The 19,549-nt window shown below is 44.5% G+C and overlaps 1 protein-coding gene and 1 non-coding gene across 2 annotated transcripts; both read left to right on the top strand.

Moving 5' to 3' along the window:
• The first annotated feature begins 14,173 nt into the window (after nt 1–14,173).
• On the top strand, nt 14,174–14,978 carry LOC126336680 (uncharacterized). Its single transcript, XM_050000629.1, has one exon. It carries the CDS (start codon nt 14,191–14,193, stop codon nt 14,731–14,733), a length of 543 nt encoding a protein of 180 aa, XP_049856586.1. The 5' UTR covers nt 14,174–14,190; the 3' UTR covers nt 14,734–14,978.
• Nucleotides 14,979–15,028: 50 nt separating this feature from the next.
• On the top strand, nt 15,029–15,112 carry Trnac-gca (transfer RNA cysteine (anticodon GCA)). Its single transcript is given in 2 exon segments — nt 15,029–15,068; nt 15,078–15,112. It is a non-coding gene; the product is annotated as a tRNA-Cys (tRNA).
• Nucleotides 15,113–19,549: the final 4,437 nt, after the last annotated feature.

Raw genomic sequence — 19,549 nt, 5'->3', positions numbered from 1 at the left:
TTTCCGTACGAGCTCCGATTTCCCTTATTTTATCTTGGTGATCGTTCCTCCCTATGTAGGCCGGTGTCAACAAAATATCTTCGCCTTCGGAGGAGAAAGTTGGTGAATGGAATTTCGTGAGAAGATACCGTCGCAAACGAAAAACGCCTTTCTTTTAATGATGTCCAGTCCAAATCTTGTATCATTTCCGTGACACACTCTCCCATATTTCGTGATAATACAAAACGTGCTGCCTCTCTCAGAGCTTTTTCAGTGTACTCCGTCACTTCTATCTGGTAATGATCCCACACCGCGCAGCAGTATTCTAAAAGAGGGCGGACAGGCTTAGTTTAGGCAGTCTCCTTAGTAGGTCTGTTACATTTTCTAAGTGTCCTGCCAATAAAATGCAGTCTTTGGTTTGCCTTCTCCACAACATTTTCTATGTGTTCCTTCCAATTTAAGCTGTTCGTAATTGTAATACCTTGGTATTTAGTTGAATTTACGGGTTTTGGATTAGACTGATTTATCGTGTAATTGAAGTTTAACGAGTTTCTTTTAGCACTGATGTGGATGACCTCACACTTCGTTATTTAGGGTCAACTGCCACCATTCAGATATCTTTTCTAATTCGTTTTGCTGTTTGTTTTGGTCTTCTGATGATTTTATTAGTCGATAAACGACAGAGTCATCTGCAAACAACGGAAGACGGCTGCTCAGATTGTCTCCAAAATCGTTAATATAGATAAGGAACAGCAAATCACTTATGTTATACTCGATGACTTTCCGTCATGTTCGAAGCGCATTTTCAGCCGGAAAGGAAGTTCCCTGAAAGTTGTTCGACAGAGAGCAGAAAAGATGAAAATCTTAGGGCGTAAGATCAGGTGAATAAGTTGGGTGAGGTATGACTTCCAAACTAATCTCCTGTGTGGTGTTTTTTGTCAGTCTAGGAGAACGCGAGCGTTATCGTGCAGCAGCATCACTTCACGCAGTCTTCCTGGTCGTTGTTCCTGGATCGGTCTTCAAGATGTCTGAATTGTTGACGGTAAGTGTCAGCTGTGATGGTTACACCCCACGGAGGTAATTCGTTGTTCACCACACCGTCGCTGTTCCACCAGATGCATAACACTATCTTTCGTCGATGCGCGCAGGTCTTTGTACGGTGTGTTGCTGCCTTGTTTGGGCTCAACCATTCCTTTCTTTTCCCTCTATTAGCATATAAAAACAACATTTATCGTGACGTTGCAGGATAGGAATGGTCGGTATTGTTCACGAGCCAACTGATGACGAGCAAGCACAGATGCACATATAGCCACCAGCTGATTTTTGTGGTTTTGGCTTAGAGCACGCGGTACCCGTTCACTCGTTTTTGAACGTTCCACATTGGATAAAAATGTCATACGATCATGGAGTGACCACAATTCATCACATCAGCCAGTTATCGAGAACAGTGACGGGGATCGTTGAGGATTAATAAGTTTAAACGATCTTCATTAAACCACGAATGTCTTCCTGAACGTGGAGAGTCACGAATGTCAAAACGATCCTCCTCAAAACGAGAAAAGCCGCGCGGGGTAGCCGCTCTGTCTCAGGCGTCTTGTCACGGTCCGCGCGGCTCCCCCCGTCGGAGGTTCGAGTCCTCTCTCGGGCGTGGGTGTGTGTGTCGTCCTTAGCGTAAGTTAGTTTAAGTTAGATTAAAATAGTGTGTAAGCTTAGTGACCGTAAGCTTAGGGACAGAAGTTTGGTTCCACGAGACTTTACCAGAGATTTCCAAATTTCAAAACGAGAGAACCATTTTCTTACAGTTCTCTGTCCAATGGCATTTTCCCCATACGGGGCGCAAATGTTCTACATCTACATCTACATTTATACTCCGCAAGCCACCCAACGGTGTGTGGCGGAGGGCACTTTTCGTGCCACTGTCATTACCTCCCTTTCCTGTTCCAGACGCGTATGGTTCGCGGGACGAATGACTGCCGGAAAGCCTCCATGCGCGCTCGAATCTCTTTTATTTTACATTCGTGATCTCATTGGGAAGTATAAGTAGGGGGAAGCAATATATTCGATACCTCATCCAGAAACGCACCCTCTCGAAACCTGGACAGCATGCTACACCGCGAGGCAGAGCGCCTCTTTTGGAGAGTCTGCCTCTTGAGTTTGCTAAACATCTTCGCAACGCTATCATGCTTACCAGATAAGCCTATGACGAAACGCATCGCTCTTCTTTGGATCTTCTCTATCTCCTCTGTCAACCCCACCTGGTACGGATCCCACCCTGACGAACAATACTCAAGTACAGGTCGAACGAGTGTTTTATAAGGCACCTCCTTTGTTGATGGACTACATTTTCTAAGGACTCTCCCAATGGATCTCAACCTGGCACATGCCTTACCAACAATTAGTTTTATATGATCATTACACTTCAAATCATTCCGTTCGCATTTTCCCAGATATTTTACAGAAGTAACTGCTACCAGTGTTTGTTCCACTATCATATAACCATACAATAAATGATCCTCATTTCTATGTATTCATAATACATTACATTTGTCTATGTTAAGGGTCAGTTGCCACTCCCTGCACCAAGTGCCGATCCACTGCAGATCTTCCTGCATTTTGCTGCAATTTTCTAATGCTGCAACTTCTCTGTATACTACAGAACCATCCGCGAAAAGCCGCATAGAACTTCCGACACTATCTACCCCGACAGCCCTCTACTGAACTCAATCATATGCATAATTGTGCCGGAAACGTTTCAGTTTCTCTACTTGGCACTCTGTTGTCTAGCATCCATAGCTCCACTTACTATCTCCAAATTTCTCTGCCTCGTGATGACTGGATGTTGTGTGATGTCCTTAGGTTAGTTAGGTTTAAGTAGTTCTGAGTTCTAGGGGACTGATGACCATAGATGTTAAGTCCCATAGTGCTCAGAGCCATTTGAACCATTTTTTTTACTATCCCCAAATGATGAAATGACAATATGCTAACTCGAATAACAACAGTGAACTACACATAAAAAATTACACTCGATAAATAAGTCCATAGCAACCGGAATACCAAGATGTCTAACAAAAACGCTATGAACTTATGCAGCAACCCAATACAAACTCAGGAATAAAAAAAATGCTAACTGAAACTTGTTTCTGTAACTTATACACGTAGACACGTCGTTCATTGAAATATGTTTGCATCTAAATCAGCTAGTTCTCAGCATTTGTTCAAGCAGTTGGTAACGATTTGCTAAAAAAATTTATATCAGCGAACAAATATTAGTCAGTCTCTCAACCGCAGATTAATGCCTTTCCTGTGTTTCTGTATAGAATAGCGTATTATTACAAAATTAAAATTGACATTAATGACATTCTTTGAAACTATGACGAAACCGTGAATGATGTGTCAGCTGTAAAACGATTCAAAATCTGTAATTGTACACGTCGCAATATTTTCGATAGAACAACACACTTCATTGTTAAGGGCTCAAGTAAATGAATGTTGAATCAAAGACGCTAAATATATGCGAAGATGAAAGTTAATATTATCAAAGAGGTTTAATGTTCTCTGGAATGAGGAACTGTAGAAATAAAGTGAATGTGAAATCCTCTGGTTTGTTAGGCCGCTTCATAATTCTTCTGTACGATCGCACTTATGCTGGAGAAGAGTTGTTGGTTAAAAATCTTGTTCTCGCTATGTTTCCCTACCGCAGATTAGACTTCGTTTTAGCTGCGTGTGGTGTTCGTGTTCCTTAATAGGTTCTTTAGAACTTGATAGATGAAGTCGGCAACTAGCAGCAGAACTACCGTCCTATTGGGTATCACCGGAGACGTTCCAAGCATTATAGCGACAGATCTACCATAGTTCCAGAGAGAATACGAGAATTGATGCAGACAACATTATGCCAAGAATGACACGGAATTCGCTCAACGAAATAGTACTACCTACAGAAGTTATAAAAAGGCCTAATGGTATAATTCAAGAAGACTAAGGGGGAGAAATTCGAAAGTAATCGAAGCGTAAATGATGTGGACAGACACATTGTCTGTGATCACATCACTTCACAACATTAAGGTAAATTAAAGGAAATTTATGTTCTTTCGCCTATATTGACAATTTCCATCGTGAATTGTGAGGCTATGTCTACATATAATTGTTCGATGAAGACAATTTATGAGGGAAGATGAAATAAATTTATATTCCATTAGAAAAATGGAATGCATTCCACGACTGTGACATAACTTTCAAAACGGCAAAGAGCAGCAGTAAGTCGTCGTTTCCGTTCCAGCTTTACTATAACAGATCCAGATTTCGCTGGTAACTAGGCATATCAATGCTGTATTTTGGAGTTTTTGTACATGCTCTGGTGCTTCTACACGTATTGTTCAAGCTCTTAAAGACTACTCAGTATTCTACTGACTTGCAAGCCAAACAGTGACATCCAATTACGCGCAATAAAAAATTTCTGCTACCACGAGAATTCGAACTGGCAACCTTTAGATCAGACGCTCTATCTAGGGTTGGTAACTGCGGTTGCGGCGGCTGGTGCGGCTGTTAGATGGCAATGTTTACCACAAAGAGGTAGACATAATGTAAGTTATTACAACAGAGCGTATATGTGAAACTTCTATTTCCACAGCTAATAGAACGACTTGGTAATTTCGCGCCCACATATCCAGAATAGAACTGCTGGTATTACTGTGTAACTTTGGTTCTTTACAGTGCGGTCAGATAACGAAAATGAATATGTCTGATAATAGCAGTTACACTGCATTCATTCGGTCAGACAGCGCAGAATAGCACCACAGGTTATTGCCGATAAAAAACAAAGATGCCGATGTAACGAGTACAAGTCACATGACGTCTGCAGTATTGTGCAGTTCAGTTCTTGGTAAATACGTCGTTTGCCCAAGAACAACGAGTTTTCAATGTAAAGCAGGTCTTTGTCTGTCGTTTGTACGCGTGTTTTGTAAAAGAATTTCATGGGATATGTCCAGATGTCGCAGTTCCGATCAATTCAACAATAACGACCTTAACCTCCCGTTTCGGTGAATGCGTATCTGTTGCAGAGAAAGACTCTGGAGACCGGCGATTTTCATGGTCGTTAAACTGGCTGAGGTGAGAGATGCGACGCTGTGTTCGTCTTCAAAATCTTTGAGGAATCCGTGGGTCAGATCTCGAATGTCATTCGATAGCTCTCAGGAAGCGATGCGGAAGTTAAGATTTCGTGCATATCATATTGGTAGATTGCAGGAATTGAAGGCGCCGGGGCAAGACAAGTGTCTAGCGTTAGGTATGATGGGTCGGCTGATTTGAGGGAGGGGACCAAACAGCGAGGTCACCGTCCCATCTGATTAAGGAAGGGAAGGAAGTCGACAGTGGTCTTTCAAAGGAACCAACCCGGCATTTGCCTGAAGCTATTTAGAGAAATCACCGAAAACCTAAATCAGGATGGCCGGACGCGGGTTTGAACCGTTGTCCTCTCGAACGCGATTCCAGTATGTTAAGACTGCGCCACCTCGCTCTATCGTGTGGTTTCGGTCATTTATTGACATCTGTGGAATAGCAGAACTGGACTGTGTGTTCTTGACTGATGAAGCATTATCACACGTTAATTGATAAGTGAGGAGTCAGAACACAAGAATTTGGGCAACCGAAAATCCACATGCTTTTTATTAAAACGCCTTGCACTATTAGCAAATTGGTGTGTGGTATGCCGTATTGTGAATCCGTGCAGCAAGCACCATTTTGTTTTACATTACAGTGAACAGTGTTGAGTCCAAGACGTCATTCCACAGTTTATTTTGCTTCTTAAGGCATATAAACTTTGTTGCTGGTTGAAGCAGGGCAATACCAAATGTCACACATCTAATCAAACAATACATTTCTTAAACTAATTTTTTGGTGATCGAATAATATCCAAAGGATTATGGCCCGCGCGTAGTACCGATATGCCTACAGGCTTTTTCTTGTGGGGCTGCTTTACAAAAAGGGTATATGGAAACAGACCGCACACACTAGTGAAACTAAATTATAACATAACAAAGGAAATGACCATCACTACCAATGCGTTCCGCAAAGTGGCTTGAAACATGGAGAAAGCTTAAAACACGTAATAAAGGTAAGGCCTCCGATCCAGGCTGTATACGAGACAAGTTCCTCTCAGAGTATGCTGACACAATACTTACATACTTAGCAATCATATACTACAGCTCGCTCGTCGAAAGACCCATATCTAAGGACTTGAAAGTTGCTCAAGTCACACCAGTACCGAAGAAAGGAAATGTGAGTAGTCCGCTTAATTACCGACCCGTGTCACTAACGTCGATTTGCAGTAGGATTCTGGAACATACAATGTATTCAGACAATATGAATTATCCCGAAGAAAACGATTTATTGACAAACAGTCAACACAGATTCAGAAAATGTCGATCCGTGGAAACAGAACTAGCTCTTTACTCTCGCGAAATAACGTCTATCGACAGAGGATGTCAAGGTGATTCCATACTTTTAGGTTTGCAGAACGCTTTGGATACCGTTCCTCACCAGCTACATCTAATCAAATTGTCTGGCTATGGACTACTCAGCTGTGCGACTGGATTCTTGATTCCCTCTCAGAAAGGTCACAGTTCGTAGTAACCGAGAGAAAGTCTTTGAGTAAAGCAGAAATAATATCTGCCGTTCCTTAAGAAAGTTTTACAGATCCTCTACTTTTCCTGCTCCACATAAACAATTTAGGTTACAGTAAAAGCAGTTCTCTTAGATTGTTTGCAGACGATGCTATCATTTACCGTCTTGAAAAGTTATCACATGATCAAAATCATTGCAGAATGATTTAGATAAGATATCTGTATGTTGCGAAAAGCGGCAGTTCACTTAAATAATGAAGTGAAAACCGTTAAATTTCGGTTACACGGTAAACCACACAAATTTAAAGGCTGTAAATTCAACTAAATACTTAGGGATTACAATTACGAATAACTTAAATTGGAACGATCACATAGATAAGGTTTGGATTGCGGGGAAAGCAAGCCGAAGATTGCGATTTACTGGAAGAACACATAGAAAATGCAACAGGGCTATTAAAGAGACTTATTAAACTACGCTTTTCTGCCGCGTGCTGCTATGGATGTGGGATCCGCATCATGTGAGACTGATGAAGGACATCGAAAAAGTTCAATGACCGGTAACGCATTTCGTATTATTGCGAAATAGGGGAGAGAGTGCCACGAATATGCTAAATCGAACTATGGTGGCAAATAATTAACCAAAGGCGTTTCTCGTTGCGGCAGAATATTCTCATGAAATTTCATTCATCAACTTCCTCCTCTGAGTGCGAAAGTATTTTTTTGGCAGACACCTAAATAGGGAGAAATGATCATGATAGTAACATAAGAGAAGTAAAAACTCGTACTCAAAGATTTAAGTGTTCGTTGTTCCCGCTCGCTGTTAGAGAGTGGAACGGTAGAGAAATAGCTTGAAGGTGGTTCGACGAAATTTCTGCCAGGCACTTAATTGTGAATTGCAGAGTTGTGATGTAGAAAAGGAACTCATGCATGCGTTACTGAATGGAGCAAATATGTTGAGCATATGTTGTAAATAATGTGTAAGAGGTTATGAAATAAAATGCACATTATATGCACATTATGAGCACACACACACACACACACACACACACACACACACACACACACACATAAACTTGCACATGCACGCATCGCGTGGGCGCACCCTTATACCGGGTGTATCTTCTAAGAGCGTCAAGCGTATTTTCTCTGGCGTTCTGGGCAGATTTAGGAAAGAACGACATTTTGTCATGGAGTAAGTGATTGATTATTTTGTAAAGTTTTTTTGTTTATTTATAGACGCAATCACATTCTTATAACACAATCATAACCGGTTTCGACAACGCATGAACCTGTGTTCAGTGTATGCCGCCTTTAGAATCTGAAGATGGTCACTGCATGGCCGAAACCGGTTATGACTGTCATAAGAATGTGATTGCGTCTATAAATAAACAGAAGTTCTGGGCAGGTATTTGCAATTTCATTCTTTCATTGTACAGTTGGAGCCAGCCCAAACAAAGACTACTCATCTCGACTCTCATTTCACTCCCGGTGTCAACGGAAAACAACTGTTTGTTTCCATTTACAATCAAAGCTATTTTAAAATGGAATTTACGTGTCCATTCACTAGAGCGGGCCAGAATTAGTGTAGTTCGAGTTTCGATTTAGAGATTTATATTACCAGGAAAAGTAAAACACAGTAAAATCTTTGTTCTCTATTGTTCATTGCCCGACTTAAACCCTCTTTTGTGAGGCCCTGGACTGCGCTGTCTGCTACAGCTATGCATCAGCGCTAATCAAGTAGCTACAATTCTCTGTGGTTTACTGACCCTGTTGATAAATATTGCTAAACCAAATATCACTCTAGAACTAATTTGGAGCCTCTCTATCGAATACTACGCCGTCCGAATAGGCCTTGGAAGGCCCAACGGTACCGACCGGCCGCCGTGTCATCCACAGCCCACAGGCGTCACTGGATGCCGATATGGAGGGGCACGTGGACAGCACACCGCTCTCCCGGCCGTATGTCAGTTTACGAGACCGGAGCCGCTACTTCTCAATGACGTAGTCCTCAGTTTGCCTCAGAAGGGTTGAGTGCGCCACGTTTGCCAACAGCACTCGGCAGACCGGATGGTCACCCATCCAAGTGCTAGCCCAGCCCAACAGTGCTTAACTTCGCTGATGTAACGGGAATCGGTGTTACTACTGCGGCAAGGCCGTTGGCCTCTCTAGCGAATGGGGACATAAAATTCCGCTTTAAAAATCATTTTTTGTTTATAGCTGGGAATACTTTCAGTAGACAAGCCTGCGTTTCAAGGCTGCATTTAGACAACTATGGCCCTCCATCAGATAAATTTTGTGCCGGTAGCAGTGCTCCACTCAGTACATGTAGCTGGTACCCACGTCCCCCACTGCGCAACGAAATTTGAGCGTGAAGCTGAGGCCGCGGGAACCGTTGCCATTGCAGCAGGTGGGGCTGCGAGGATGTCTTTTGTCCTTTTTTGTTTAAGATACAGCCATGATCACTTTTTGAAATTATAACACGTGAAATTATAAAAACGGGACATTAATTTTTAAGAAGAAAAAGTGGAGACAGGAAAGATTGGTGTTGAAGATACACTCCTGGAAATTGAAATAAGAACACCGTGAATTCATAGTCCCAGGATGGGGAAACTTTATTGACACATTCCTGGGGTCAGATACATCACATGATCACACTGACAGAACCACAGGCACATAGACACAGGCAACAGAGCATGCACAATGTCGGCACTAGTACAGTGTGTATCCACCTTTCGCAGCAATGCAGGCTGCTATTCTCCCATGGAGACGATCGTAGAGATGCTGGATGTAGTGCTGTGGAACGGCTTGCTATGCCATTTCCACCTGGCTCCTCAGCGTTCGTGCTGGACGTGTAGACCGCGTGAGACGACGCTTCGTCCAGTCCCAAACATGCTCAATGGGGGACAGATCCGGAGATCTTGCTGGCCAGGGTACTTGACTTACACCTTCTAGAGTACGTTGGGTGGCACGGGATACATGCGGACGTGCATTGTCCTGTTGGAACAGCAAGTTCCCTTGCCGGTCTAGGAATGGTAGAACAATGGGTTCGATGACGGTTTGGATGTACCGTGCACTATTCAGTGTCCCCTCGACGATCACCAGAGGTGTACGGCCAGTGTAGAATATCGCTCCCCACATCATGATGCCGGGTGTTGGCCCTGTGTGCCTTAGTCGTATGCAGTCCTGATTGTGGCGCTCACCTGCACGGCGCCAAACACGCATACGACCATCATTGGCACCAAGGCAGAAGCGACTCTCATCGCTGAAGACGACACGTCTCCATTCGTCCCTCCATTCACGCCTGTCGCGACACCACTGGAAGCGGGCTGCACGATGTTGGGGCGTGAGCGGTAGACGGCCTAACGGTGTGCGGGACCGTAGCCCAGCTTCATGGAGACGGTTGCGAATGGTCCTCGCCGATACCCCAGGAGCAACAGTGTCCCTAATTTGCTGGGAAGTGGCGGTGCGGTCCCCTACGGCACTGCGTAGGATCCTACGGTCTTGGCGTGCATCCGTGCGTCGCTGCGGTCCAGTCCCAGGTCGACGGGCACGTGCATCTTCCGCCGACCACTGGCGACAACATCGATGTACTGTGGAGACCTCACGCCCCACGTGTTGAGCAATTCGGCGGTACGTCCACCCGGCCTCCCCCATGCGCACTATACGCCCTCGCTCAAAGTCCGTCAACTGCACATACGGTTCCGTCCACGCTGTCGCGGCCTGCTACCAGTGTTAAAGACTGCGGTGGAGCTCCGTATGCCACGGCAAACTGGCTGACACTGACGGCGGCGGTGCGCAAATGCTGCGCAGCTAGCGCCATTCGACGGCCAACACCGCGGTTCCTGGTGTGTCCGCTGTGCCGTGCGTGTGATCATTGCTTGTACAGCCCTCTCGCAGTGTCCGGAGCAAGTATGGTGGGTCTGACACACCGGTGTCAATGTGTTCTTTTTTCCATTTCCAGGAGTGTAGTTGTCTTCACCGTCGTTACTCAGGAAGCTGGTCCCGGAAAGTGTCCTCGAGCCGAACGTCCCCAGACAGCACGTCCCGTTGTTAGTTAATTGCGCGAAGTAATTCACGTCTCAGTTCTCACGAGTCGATTCATCTTTCGCATAACTGTTCTAATTTCTACGTTTTGTTATAGTTCTTATTCTGCGTATGTGTTGATTAGCTATATTACTTGTGTTGCAGTAATGCAGTCCAATTCAGTGAAAGCTTTCTACGAAATTTCCCTACATATGAAATACTGAATATTCTTTTTCAAAAACTTTCTCCCCCTCGTAACGTTTCCTTAAAATATTGTATTCAGCTGCTGAGCAGTACTGACTGTTGGTTCGCCATGTATTGCGCTTGTTAACAGTGTTGTGAATCAAAACCATAATCTTAGTGAAATGCTGAATTTGAAACAAAGAAGATGAATCCAATTAAATTCCAGAAGAAACTAACTGTGTACTCAGTGAAAAATATTTAACTGAAACTCAATACTGGAGTACGTTATGAAAGTTACGTAACATGAAGTGCACTGCCTGACTTGAAATTTGCACAAAATAAAACACTGCTCAACTATGAAGAAAATAACTGTTTAAGAGTACCTTTGCTGTTGCCTATAGATCACTCTGCTTATTGAGCACACCAACTGAAAATTCTAATTATGTACTGTTTGCTCACGAGAATGCACAGTGAGATCTGCCCTGAAAAATTTTTTGTCTGGTGTTCTGATGTTCTCGAGAACAAATAGAAAGCAGCAAATGCAGAAGCTAAGAAAATTAATCTATTCTCTAAATTTTTATTTGCTTCTCAGGAAAAAAATTGTGTGGCTGCGTATGGCGGAGGGTGCCACGTACACGCGACAAAATATTTAAAACTTTACTAAGAATGATGGAGGAGGATTTTACTTTAGAGAAAACCTTGCTTGAAAAATTAACTCTGATTATTGTTAAAGAGCGTACAATATAAAAAGATTCTAACAATTACGAAATTCGCTCATTACAAAAATTACAGACATTTAAAGCAATTGCGTAATTTGTGAAATAATGAAAACAAAGAGATAAAATTAACACAAACTACAAAAATTATTAGTTACCTAAATGACAAAGGTTTCCTCCAATTAATAGTTCTGAAAAACAAACATTTCATTCTTATGCGTGCATTGGTTAGCTTGCAAAATTTCTCCAAAAATCTTCTCCACCAATAGAGTCAATAACATATGTTTACAAACGAGTTTTCATCTCCATAACAAAGTATTCAGATAATTTCTCTCAGACTCACGAACATCAAATCTCGTTCTCTAAGAACGCAATTGCTCCCTATTAAGCGTCAAATAAGAATGCTCCAGCGCTGCAAAACTGAATGGCAAACAATCGCACCACAGATTACCTTAAACACAGAGTCAAGGATCTTATTCACTACTCGTGCAGCGCGCTCATGCGTCTTTGTCCCATTACATATGAAAACCTTACAAGAAGTTTAACTTGGCACCTGGTACAATAAACGGTAGCGATCTATCCTACTTAATCTACAGACAGGTTTCTATTCTCCTTTATATACGTGTGACTATTTCTACATTTATTGTCGTCCGTTGTATGTGTTGTTATTTTTGTCTGGTCATTCTCCACTGAAGAGCCAAAGGAAGTGGTACACCTGCCTAATATCGTGTAGGGCTCCCGCGAGCACGCAGAAGTGTCACAAAACGACGTGGCATGGACTAATGTCTGAAGTAGTGTTGGAGGGAACTGTCACCATGAATCCTGCAGGGCTGTTCATAAATCCCTAAGAGTACGAAAAGGTATGTTCAATAATATTCATGTCTGGGGAGTTTGGTGACGAGCAGAAGTGTTTAAACTCATAATAGTATTCTTGGAGTTACTCTGTAGCAATTCTGAACGTGTGTGGTGTCGCATTGTCCTCCTGGAATTGCCCAAGTCCGCCGGAATGACAATGACAATGAATGCAGGTGATCAGACAGGATGCTTACGTACGTGTCACCGGCAAGAGTTGTATCTAGGCGTATCAGAGGTCGCACACCACTCGAACTGTACACGCTCCACACCATTACAGAGCCTCCACCAGCTTGGACAGTTCCCTGCTGACGTGCAGGGTCCATGGATTTACGAGGTTGTCTCCATACCCCTACACGTCCATCCTCTCGATACAATTTGAAACGAGACTCGTGCGACCAGGCATCGACAGTACATTTGTCTGTGCTGACGGACTCAGGTGAGGCGTAAATATTTGTGTCGTGCAGTCAACAAGGTTATACGAATGGGCCTTTGGCTCCAAAAGCCCATATCAATAGTGTTTCGTTGAATGGTTGACCAGCAGACACTTGTTGATGGCCCAGCATTGAAATCTGCAGAGGTTTCCCGAAGGGTTGCACGTCTGTCACGTGGAACGATTCTTTTCAGTCGACATGTATCCCGTTCTTGCAGAATCTTTTTCCAGCCGCAGCGATATAGGATTCTTGATATTCACGACACATTCGTGAAGTGGTCGTATGGGAAAATACCCACTTCATCGCTACCTCGGAGATACCGTGTCCCATGGCTCGTGCGCCGACTACAACACCACGTTCAAACTCATTTAGCCGGCCGCTGTGGCCGTGCGATTCTAGGCGCTTCAGTCTGGAACCGCGAGATCGCTACGGTCGCAGGTTCGAATCCTGCCTCGGGCATGGATGTGTGTGATGTTCTTAGGTTAGTCAGGTTTAAGTAGTTCTAAGTTCTAGGGGACTGACGACCTCAGATGTTAAGTCCCTTGGTGCTCAGAGACATTTGAATTATCTTGAAACTCACTTAACTCTTGATAACCTGTAGCAGCAATATCAGATGTAACAACTGGAGAGACACTTGTTTTCTCATATAGGCTCTGCCAACCGCAGCGCCGTATTCTGCCTGTTTACATATCTCTGTATTTTAATACGCATGCCCACACCAGCTTCTTTGGCACTGAAGCGTATTTGCGCTAATTAACTAGATTACTTGTGTTACGTCTTTCTGTGTTAATGTACTTCGTTAAATGTTTTACGTGGTGTAATAGTCGGCCACGACCTATCATAATAGGTTAACAGAGACTGGGCGTCGCAATAAACATGAGATCAGCAGTACTTGCTGGGACCGATTCCATCTACACATTACAGATACGAAATTGAAAACATCCCCCCGGCCAGAGTAGCCGAGCGGTTCTAGGCGCTTCAGCCTGGAACCGCGCGACCGTTACGGTGTCAGGTTCGAATCCTGCTGATGACCTTCGATGTTAAGTCCTATAGTGTCAGGGCCATTTTTGAAAATATCTGGCAGTACACCAGTGAAAAGACACCTGACAATTGTCGGGAAAGGCACTCTGTGTATAAAATTTTCAATAGAGTATTAAGATGTACATGAAGCGATTCATACGACCGTGGCGGGCGTTTGATTTGGCCACGCATCGGACTTTGGGAGGCGCAGCACGTCTGTCCTTCCAAGTACGCCGCCTCATTCGGTCAGCGCGGCGACGGTCCCGCGCGCATCGCTACGGGGTCAATGCTAGCCGCCGGCTATAAAACCGCCCGCGGTGTCCGGAGCTGTTATCAGTCGCCAGCTGAACCCCCCCTGACAGCGACATGCAGCATCTCTTGGTGGTGACGGCTCTCGCCCTGCTGGCAGGTGGCGCTTCGGCACGGCCCGAGCCGGAAGCCCCTTACCCGGCTTCCGGCTGGCGTCCCGAGGGCCGGCAGTTCTTCCTGCCCGCGTCGTCGCGCTCCGCCGGGCTGTACGCGCCGCCGCCGCAGCAGTACGGCCCGCCGGCCACGACCACCGAAGCCGCCGAGACGACGACCACGGAGGCGGCCACGACCACGGAGGCGGCCGACGCAGACGTGGGCGCGGCCGGCGCGCGGTCGCAGGCGCAGCGCGAGCCGCTGGAGGACTCCGAGGCGGGCGTCTACTTCGTGCTGCTGCCCGACGGCCGCCTGCAGCGCATCGCCTACGCGCACGGGCCCGCCCCCGCCTCCTTCTCGCTGCTGCCCGAGCGCCTCACGCTGCCCGGCGCCGCCCCCGTGCCCGTCGACCCGGGCTACCTGGCGCGCTTCCACTACCAGGACCTGCTGCCCCAGGGGGCGCCCGTCTTCGCCTACCAGCAGGCCGGGCTCACGCGCATCGCCTGAGGCGCTCCGCGAAACTGCGTGGCGCATCCGTCTAAGGCTGTGAATCAATTCTTAGGTCTCCAGGGTCACCTTCGATTCACCAAAGAAACAAGTGCTTCTCTCTTAGATGATAAGAATATCACGATCATGCTCATTTAAGCTATGTATTCGCAATAAATATTACTTTAGAGCTATTCTTTGTACACAATTTCTTCTTTGCCAACGTTTTAAATAAATCTGCACATTCGTGAATCACCTAAAAGTAATATTTCTTTCATTTACGTAGTTACATTAATCCTCTCCTCCTCTATAGCCGGCCGGGGTGGCCAAGCGGTTAAAGGCGCTACAGCCTGCAACCGCGTGACCGCTACGGTCGCAGGTTCGAATCCTGCCTCTGGCATGGATGTGTGTCATGTCCTTCGGTTATTAGGTTTACGTTGTTCTAAGTGTAGGGGACTGATGACCTCAGAAGTTAAGTCCCATACTGCTCAGAGCCATTTGAACCATTTTTTCCTCTATCCATGGAAGCAATCATGCAACGGGTCGCCGACATTGCTCATCTTTTACGTGGTTTGAAAGTTCCCGGTCGCAATGACAACTTTCAGCAATATTTATGCAAAACACGTGAATTGTGTGTGAAAAACGATTGTGTAAAAGTGCCAGTGGTGACCCATCTTTTCCTTTCTGTTTTTACGATTGTGTCTATAGCCCTAGGACACGTGCTGAACAAAAGTTCGAAACTGGTAACGTTATGGAACAACAATGTGTTAGCAAAATGTTTTTAGATTAGTCGCCAGTAGCTCTTTTTATATCATATATTTTTTCTTCCGAGTAATTAAATCGCAAGCATACTGCATAGATATTACTGTACCAAGCAATCAATTACTGAAGGTTATTCGCATCAAGCAACACACAACAAATATCTTTGTTATTCTGCAAATTCAAAAGTATCACGCTTCTTCTTGTGTTTATAGCGTGCTCATTATTTTTACCTTGTTGTCGAAGCTTTCCATATATTTGGCATAACTCTGGATTTTAGAGAGCTCAGTATACCATAAATAGTCGTAGTACGCTGCTGCTCAATGATGGCTTATACACGGTGGTCCACTGATAGTGACAGGGCCAAATATCTCACGAAATAAGCATCAAACGAAAAAGTATAAAGAACGAAACTAGTCTAGCTTGAAGTGGGAAACCAGATGGCGCTATGGTTGGCCCGCTAGACGGCGCTGCCATACGTCAAACGGACATCAACTGCCCTTTTTTTTGTTTTAAATAGGAACCCCTATTTTTATTACATATTCGTGTAGTACGAAAAGAAATATGAATGTTTTAGTTGGGCCACTTTTTTCGCTTTGTGATAGATGTCGCTGGGACGCATTTGGCCACGGTTTTCCAGTCGTCTACGGTCCAACTGATAGGTCCCGAGCCCAGATCAGGCGCTGAAGGCATTGTCGTGCTTTTAGCAGAGGCAATCGTGTCGTTCATCTGCTGCCACAAACCATTAGCGCCAAATTTTGCGCCGCTGTTCTAACGGATGCATTCGTCGTACGTTCCAGATTGATTTCAGCGGTTATTTCTCGCAGAGTTGCTTGTTCGTTTGGACTGACAACTCTTCACAAACGCCGCTGCTGTCAGTCGTTAAGTAAAGCCCGTCGGCCACTGCGTTGGCCCTTGTGGGAGGTAATGTCTGAAATGTGGTATTCTCGGCACACTCTTGACTCTGTGGATCTCGAAATACTGAAATCACTAACGATTTCCGAAATGAAAGTTCCACGCGTGTAGCTCCAACTACCGTTACGCTTTCAAATCTGTCAGTTCTCGAGGTAAGCCCATGATCACCTTTTCACATGAATCACCTGAGTGCAAACGCCAGCTACGCCAATGCACTGCTGTTTTATACTTGTGTACCCGATACTACAGCCATCTGCATATCGCTATCCCATTACTTTTGTCAACTCAGTGCAATATGCATTATATAAATGCATATCTCAGTGAGATCATACTGCGCTCTACACACTTTCAATAACTTACACTGTATCTGCGACACGCGTACGAATATATCGATAAATAAATGATCTTTTTCAACATGATAGCCTATTGTCATTTCATTATCCCTCGTCGCCAGTGTACTACACACTCTTCATCAATGAAATGCTTCAGTCTCAAAGTAGTTTTTGTGTATTGTGGCCCGCTGAGTTCAAAAATCACAATAAAGGTGACAAATTAGCTCTTGCTTCGGAGATACAATTACATGACATTTTCTACTGATCTATGTTTGTAGTCCGGGAACAATGCTGCTTTTGGTTCAAATGGCTCTGAGCACTATGGGACTTAACATCTAAGGTCATCAGTCCCTTAGAACGTAGAACTACTTAAACCTAACGAACCTAAGGACATCACACACATCCATGCCCGAGCCAGGATTCGAACCTGCGAACGTAGCGGTCGCACGGTTCCAGACTGACGCACCTAGAACCGCTCGGCCACCAATGGACGGCGCTGCTTTTGGAATTGCCACACTTGTTAAATGAAGGAAACAAATTTACCCACCTATTTGTACGTGTGGTGGATAAGGCAACTAGCCAAAAAAACTTCAAAAATTCTTCATTTCAATGTCATAACCAATTATGGGGTACCATGCCCATCTTCAGATGACTAGCTCACATTCCCTATTAGATTGATGTTTTAGTTAACAGCATATCGTCTGCTCCTGCACTGTACAAGTGTATTTGAATATTTAGAGCCATTTTATATGGTATTTCTTTAATAAAAATATGCTAATGTACTTGTATCTATTTAAATATACAGTGAAACAGTCGTATACACTCACATGTGGCCCAGCGGATGGTCATTTGTTTTGTTGCGGTCTTTGTGGTTATCCAGGCTACGCGGCTGCTACGGTCGCAGGTTCGAATCCTGCCTCGGGCATGGATGTGTGTGATGTCCTTAGATTAGTTAGGTTTAAGTAGTTCTACGTTTAGGGGACTGTTGACCTTACATGTTAAGTGGTGGTGGTGGTGGTTAGTGTTTAACGTTCCGTCGACAACGAGGTCATTAGAGACGGAGCGCAAGCTCGGGTTAGGGAAGGATTGGGAAGGAAATCGGCCGTGCCCTTTCAAAGGAACCATCCCGGCATTTGCCTGAAACGATTTAGGGAAATCACGGAAAACCAAAATCAGGATGGCCGGACGCGGGATTGAACCGTCGTCCTCCCGAATGCGAGTCCAGTGTACATGTTAAGTCCCATAGTGCTTAGAGACATTTTGGTTATCAAGAACGATATGCACGATGTTATATAAGGAACAGCACACATCATTGTGGCACACTCAATATTATTCTTAATGTCAATTAGTGCGTCCTACATGTGCTTTACGCTTGATCTTTTTTGTTTACAATGCACAGAGTACCCATTACGTAAAGATATGAAGAAATCATTCACTTACTATTGAGCAAAGATGCAAACTAAGCAAAGAAAATGTGTAGAATGTGCAACAAGCAACACATTAATATCTTGAATAATAAAAAATTATTATTTGTCTAATTTCCGTATAGGCAATTAGAAAAATAGTTAAGATTAATATGTCTAAACTTTACAAAGACTGTCAAAATAAACATTTAGAGATGGGCATATTTCGATTATTTTAGTATCAGGTTAGCGCATAAATTCGTAGCGATTTGTTTTGCACGTTGGTATTCCGGCTGCTATCAGTTTATTTATCGATGGTAATTTTTTATTCGTATTTCACTCTTAGTATTTGAGTTTACCTATTGCCATTTTGTCAGTTGAAGACAGTGAATGGAGCTGAGGAGCTAGAAAGTGGAGTGCTAAATGGACAAACCGGATAATTTCGAACATATTCTTCCGTTTGAGTTACATAGAAGCGTTTCAGCAGCGGAGCCGTCCACAAATATTTGCACCGTGTATAGAGATAATGCCGCTGGACAGAGTACGGGCCGGCCGCTGTGGCCGAGCGATTCTAGGCGCTTCAGTCCGGAACCGCGCTGCTGCTACGGTCGCAGGTTCGAATCCTGCCTCGGTCATGGATGTGTGTGATGTCCTTAGGTTAGCTAGGTGTAAGTAGTTCTAGGTCTAGGGGACTGATGACCTCAGATGTTAAGTCCCATAGTGCTCAGAGCCATTTGAACAGAGTACGGCAAGAACATAGTTTTCTCATTTTAAGGAAGGTCGTTTTGTAATTGGCAAGTCAGGATTTGATGAAAATACACTACTGGCCATTAAAATAGCTACACCAAGAAGAAATGCAGATGATAAACGGGTATCATAGAACTGACATGTGATTACATTTCCAGGATATTTGGGTGCATAGATCCTGACAAATCAGTACCCAGAACAACCACCTCTGGCCGTCATAACGGGCCTTGATACGCCTGGGCATTGAGTCAAACAGAGCTTGGATGGCGTGTACAAGTACAGCTGCCCATACAGCTTCAACACGATACCACAGTTCATCAATAGTAGTGACTGGCGTATTGTGACGAGCCAGTTGCTCGGCCACCATTGACCAGACGTTTTCAATTGGTGAGAGATCTGGAGAATGTGCTGGCCAGGGCAGCAGTCGAACATTTTCTGTAACCAGAAAGCCCCGTACAGGACCTGCAAAATGCGGTCGTGCATTATCTTTATGAAATGTAGGATTTCGGAGGGATCGAATGAAGGGTAGAGACACTGGGTCGTAACACATCTGAAATGTAACGTCCCCTGTTCAAAGGGCCGTCAATGCAAACAAGAGGTGACCGAAACGAGTAAACAATGGCATCCCATACAATCACGCCGCATCGGGTGATACGTCAGTATGGCGATGACGAATACACA

Source organism: Schistocerca gregaria, chromosome 2 (assembly GCF_023897955.1).
Source record: "Schistocerca gregaria isolate iqSchGreg1 chromosome 2, iqSchGreg1.2, whole genome shotgun sequence".
In the NCBI taxonomy this organism is placed as follows: Eukaryota; Metazoa; Arthropoda; class Insecta; order Orthoptera; family Acrididae; genus Schistocerca; species Schistocerca gregaria.
Note: the sequence above shows the minus strand (reverse complement) of the source record. Positions and strands in the feature narration are given on the sequence as shown.